The sequence below is a fragment of the Phoenix dactylifera genome, unplaced genomic scaffold (genome assembly GCF_009389715.1).
Source record: "Phoenix dactylifera cultivar Barhee BC4 unplaced genomic scaffold, palm_55x_up_171113_PBpolish2nd_filt_p 000352F, whole genome shotgun sequence".
In the NCBI taxonomy this organism is placed as follows: domain Eukaryota; kingdom Viridiplantae; phylum Streptophyta; class Magnoliopsida; order Arecales; family Arecaceae; genus Phoenix; species Phoenix dactylifera.
Window position 1 is genome coordinate 250824 of NW_024067810.1, and position 5795 is coordinate 256618.

The 5795-nt window shown below is 44.3% G+C and overlaps 1 protein-coding gene across 1 annotated transcript; it reads left to right on the forward strand.

Moving 5' to 3' along the window:
• The first annotated feature begins 2447 nt into the window (after positions 1-2447).
• LOC103717409 (AT-hook motif nuclear-localized protein 26) lies at positions 2448-4383 on the forward strand. Its single transcript, XM_017845255.2, has one exon. The coding sequence runs from the start codon at positions 3067-3069 to the stop codon at positions 4000-4002; it is 936 nt and encodes a 311-aa protein (XP_017700744.2). The 5' UTR covers positions 2448-3066; the 3' UTR covers positions 4003-4383.
• The last annotated feature ends 1412 nt before the right edge of the window (positions 4384-5795 follow it).

The following is a 5795-nucleotide window of genomic DNA, read 5'->3' on the forward strand; positions in this document are numbered from 1 at the left end:
TCTCACAATTAATAAGTTGGTCCGTAACTGAATAATATCTTTATACAACATCTTCTCAGATGCTGTTTTTTTTTTATTTGTCCTACGAGCTCTTTCTTCCAAGTCTTAGCCATATTGCCAAGTGGTACGAAGCTAATACTCAAATTCTCTTCGGTGATCCAAATAATAGAACGAAAGAAGGAGGTGTGTCAGATTCTAGCCGAATAACTTTTAGATTATCAATCCTCTCTGAGAATAAGAGATTTCTGAAAAATATTATATTATTTTAGCATAGGTGACATCTCCTTTGGCTTCCTTCCTCTCCAACCAGTCGCTTGAGAAAAAGAATGATCAACTCAAGATAATTAAATTTAAAAATACAAGTGGGTCAACCAATATCATTTGCACATGAATGGCCAATCATGTTTAAACGCATGTTTAAAGCATAAATCGGCATGATCTCTAATCATTTTTCAATAAAATTATCTAATCTTCGTAGATCACTTCACATACTTAGTAGTAATACTGGTGCTACTATGCTTTCCTTATATAATTTTGTGCATATATTTTTCTCTTATATAGACGAGTGCATACTCTATATTGGCTAGATATAACTCATAGTGTGTCAAAAAAAATATGAGCAGTAAAAATTTCTTTTCTTAAGATAATAAAATAATTTAAGGTATGGGATAGTATTTTCATATAATTTTGAAAAATCAAAACCAAAACTAGTAATTTGCCAAATAAGTTTCATAACTTTCTCTCTCGAATACAACTACCAAGAATTAAATAACTAAAAAATTCTAAATTAACTATGATGTTTGAACATACACTTTGTTGGAACTAAGGAATAGGTTATTCAATCTACAAATTATCTATTCTGAACTCGAACAAAAAAAAAAAAAAAAAAAAAAAAAAGCTTACAACTGCTACTTGTGAATAGCTCTTTTGTTACTAGAAGTTTAGTCCCTTCCAAAACTTCTTTAGATCTCGAACTAACTTGTTTATAAGTCTTTTCTGGGCTCTAAGAGGAGAGAACTATTTAATCTTGAATTTTGAAAATTATTTTGTTAAAATAAATATTAGTTTATTTTTTAACAATATAATCATTTTTACTAATTGTATCTAATAATAATTTTTATAATTAAATATTTCATTAATTAGCTTGCTATTTCTGACACAAAAGCACCCTCTTTTTCTCAGCATCACCCTACATTCCCTTTGTAATTTCAGCCTTTGAGCCACTCCTCTCCACTCCCTGCAGGCAGAAACCTAGCGTTCCATGGGATAGTACCACTCCCTCCTTTCTCCATCTCACCTATTCCTGTTTTCTCTCTGCCCCTTTACCTCTTATCGCTCTCTCTCTCTCTCTCTCTCTCTCTCTCTCTCTCTTATAGGGGTGCAGAAAAAAAAAAAAAAAAAGGTCTCCAGCCAGTTCCAGTGTACTTTTTTTTTTTTTTTCCCACTTTTTTTTTTTTTTTTTTTTTAGGGGGGGGGGGACAAGCCCACCCAGCGTAGCAGTCCTCACTGGGCCTCCACCCCGCCAGAAAAATGTTCGATGTGGGTAAAAATGACCGTGTATTGGGCACTCCAGCCGGTTTTACTCATACCCTTTCCATCCATGAGCTCGGCTCGGTTACTCCTTTGAGCTCTGGCACGAATATCACATGTGAGTACGTTACAACTGGCATCACCGAAGCTACTAGCAGAGCGATACATCCTTCCAGACTCTGTGTCAGAGCAGGAAGCATCCGGTCTCTACAATTTAATCGATGTCCGTGCGTTTCGAACTTGGAATTACTTGGTTGAAAGTAAGGCCACGCTTCTACTACGCTACCATCTCGGTAGCGTTCCAGTGTACTTCCCCTTTGAATTCCCCGGCCAAAAAAAATTTCCTTCCGATACGTGTGCCGCGGGGAGCGCTAATTTGGGCGGAGCAGCAGGGGATCAGCGGGCGTCCAATCCGTGCTCCTTCTTGCTTGACCACCGATCCATGCTCGGAGCTGTTGGACGGCTACGATCGAGAAGTCACGTCGGTTATGGACCCCACACTGGGAGTTTGATCAAGATAAACGGCCGATAATCTGCCACATGGCATCGACGGAGTAGTGGGGCCCTCGTCCATTCATGGGTTCCTCCCGAGATTCGAGCCTTACGACAACGCCTGACCTCGCTGGAAAATTTCAATAAAGGGAGCCACATGCGTCGTCTCAATTACCGTAATGCCCCTAGATGGTTCACTTAATTACGAGGGTTCCCCTGGTCCACGGGTCAACGACGTGGGGAGCACGCTGGGGCTTACGACAGCAATCCCGGCTCCCCCGGTCAGCGGGTTTCCTGTAGGGGTTAGGAACGTAAAAAAGAAGCAAGATGGGGCCATTTTTGGATGGTTTCCGAGCTAGAGACATCCCTGGCAAAGAAGAACCAAAGTGATGGAAAGACGAAAGAAAGAAAGCTTTCTTTTGCTTGCTTAGAAGGAGAAGATGGAAGAGGAGAGGAAGATAAGAGGACAAGAGAAGAGGAGAGATTTGGAAATGGAAAGATATATAGAGAGGCAAACGTGTTGACGAGGAGAGTACGATAACGTGGGGAGAGAGAGGGGGTGGAAGGGGCCCATCTACCGCCCATATGCGCGCTGTCTTTGCCATCCAAGCCCAGACTAAATAGCCCCAAAACCATCATCCATCTCCTTCTTTTGACCAACCCTTACCCTAAACCGGTTCCAAAACTCCCCATCCTCCTGAACTCCAACAATTCCAGCCACCAAAGAGCAAGTACGTGCACCACCAAGGAGGAGCAGCAAAGGAGAATGGAAATCTGGCTGGGAGATTCCGGTGGGGACTCCTCAGCTTCGTCGGGCAGTGCAAAAAAGGAGAAGAAGAGGGAGGAATACAGCAGTCTTTCCGTTAGTCTTTCCCTTTTCTCTTAATCAATTGAACTACCCTACCACTGGTTACCTATCTGCTTTCAACACCTTCTTCTTGCTCCCTTTCTTTAGTCCTCTCTTTGCTTCGGTTGCACTGTTTCATTTTCTAAGAAAATTGAGGACGAGAAGATAGGATAAAGGGAAGAACAATATAAGGAAGAATGGATCCGTTGGCGGCATCTGCACACGGCCACCACCTCCCTCCTCCCTTTCACACCCGAGGCTTCCACCACCTCCACCAGCAGAAGCACCTCCCACACCGCCAGCAACCGAAGGCCGAGGAGGAGAACAGCGGCAGCAGCGGCATGAACCATGGCGAGAAACGGGATCTCGAGGATATCAACAACAGTAACATCCACGACAACAGCGACAGGAACAGCGGCGAGGGGAAGGAGCTGGTGCCCGCACCGCTGTCAGGCAGTGGCGGAGAAGGGGAGATGACGCGGCGGCCCCGCGGCCGGCCCGCCGGATCGAAGAACAAGCCGAAGCCGCCGATCATCATCACGAAGGACAGCGCCAACGCGCTGCGGTCGCATGTGATGGAGATCGCGGCTGGGTGCGACATCGCTGAGACTGTTGCCACCTTCGCCCGCCGCCGCCAGCGCGGTGTCTGCATCCTCAGCGGCAGCGGCACCGTCACCAACGTCACCCTCCGCCAGCCTGCGTCGCCGGGGGCCGTCGTGACACTCCACGGCTGTTTTGAGATCCTCTCGCTGTCCGGATCCTTTCTGCCCCCGCCCGCCCCCCCTGCCGCGACCGGCTTGACGATCTACTTGGCCGGCGGGCAGGGGCAGGTTGTGGGCGGTAGCGTGGTCGGAGCCCTGATAGCGTCGGGCCCCGTGGTTATAATGGCGGCGTCGTTCAGTAACGCCGCCTACGAGAGGCTCCCTCTGGACGAGGAGGAGCCTGTACCAGCCCCGGGGCCTCTCGACTCCCCGGGACTGGTTGGCGATTCACCACCACCACCACTGCAGCAGCAGCTTCTAGATCCCAACACACCTCTTCTCCACGGTCTGCCGCCGAATCTACTCAATAATATCCAACTGCCGGCCGAGGCATACAGTTGGGCCACCGGAGGAGGCCGTCCCCCGTACTGATTGTACTGAGCTGCTCTTGTTTGTTTAGTCTCTCTACTAAGTTGCACTGTGAATGGAAGCCTTGCCGGAGACCCAACTAGCTGGGGTCAATTATGGTTGCAGTATTAAGGCTTTCTTCTCTCTCCTTTCTCGTTTTTATCATATTTAGATGCTTTCTTCTCTTTGTGCTGATTTAAGAATGCTTGTACAAATCTATGAATCCTTGGTGGTTTCAATTTGATGAGAAAGCTTAAAGGAATGGCCGCAACACAAAGAGCTAGGTGTTGAGGAAGAAGAGAACGGAAAAATGATGACCTTTTTTTTTCTTCTCGTAATTTCTCTCACTCCGTCTTCCGATCTGGTGCACTACATTTTGGCAGTGAAGTTTCACTCATTTTCTTACATTTCAGATCTTAATTAGTTGTAGCTCTTGATACCCTCTTAAAAGACCCAGAAAGGGAAAACCGTGGAAATAAAGGAAAAAATTTAGAAAATTATCCGAAAGGAAATGATTCAATGTACTTGTGCTCTAGTGATTTCTTTCTGTCAACTATGAATATGTTACACTGTAGCTGCATCGGTTTCTTCGCTGCTGCCCTACAAACTCCGACCATAACAGCTCATTTCATACTCCTCTTTTCTCTCAGTCCAAGCTATCATCACCTAATCCACATTAGCCAGCCTACTCAATTTTCTAGTACGCAACATAACAAAACATAAAACAACTCTAAACCCTTGTTCTCCCTTGGCAGCATTTTCTTTGGAGAAGAATATTATTAATGCAAAATCTAGCACTATTATCGGTACAGTGCACCTTATTTATCGCCATTTTTTAGTTGGCCTTTCTGTTGTGTTTGTTAATGGAAGAAAAAGGAAATGGAGCAACTCGAGGCTTGATTTTGGATTGGTAAAAGGTTCTTAGTTGGAACTTTGAGGGTGGTAAAGCCATGCAAAGAAAAAGTGAAGGGGATTTTGTGTAGAAGGGTGTGAATGAAGAGAACTGGGCTACACATGCGCTGCTCTGAAGAAGCTCCTTTTCGAGGCAAGAAGAAGGACAAGGACATGGGCGGCAAAGTTCTTTACTGTTCTCAGGACTCAGAGACAACCCCCCCGCAGCAGCAGCAGCACAGATGGAGAGAGATCCATGGGTTTCTCTTTCTTTCCGCCAGGTTCTTCTCCTTTGCCTAATGGACACCTTTTTTTCTTTTTTCCCTTTCTTCCATCCATCTACCTCGTCCCTTTGCTAGAAGATCTTGAAACGAAGTATGCGGTGATGTTTTATCGTAATAAATTACTTTGAACCATCCTTTTTTTCTGCCATTGGTTAAGGTGCTCTTCCTTAACCCTATATTTCCTGTAGATAATGCAAGCTCTGCCGTTTTCTTTTGAAAAATCCCAACAACTGCTTCTCCATGGCAAATTGCAAGAGAAAGAGAACAAGAAGAGGTGCGCAGGATGGATGGAAAAAATGACAACTGATGTTGTCTTTAGAAGTTCCAAGTTGCTGCATATATAGCTTATAGTCACCAAGATATCATTTCTTATATGAAGAATGTCTTCTTATATTAGTACATCAATTTCATAAACTCAATCAATACATGCATTTAGTATTCATGCAACTCTATAAGCCACTTCTTTAAATTTTCAATTAATATAGATTGAAATTCTAAGAAGAACTGAAACTAATCGACGCATGGAACTTTTAACACATTCATGAAACCAAAAATGCATGCATGCTATACATGCTGATTCTGCTGCTGGTCAAATTAATTAGTAGTCCATATGTCTCATTTCGTTATATGACTTCCAGTTTA

Coding starts and splice junctions, on each gene's coding strand:
- LOC103717409 (XM_017845255.2), top strand. CDS start 3,067: ATGGATCCGTTGGCGGCATCTGCACACGGCCACCACCTCCCTCCTCCC.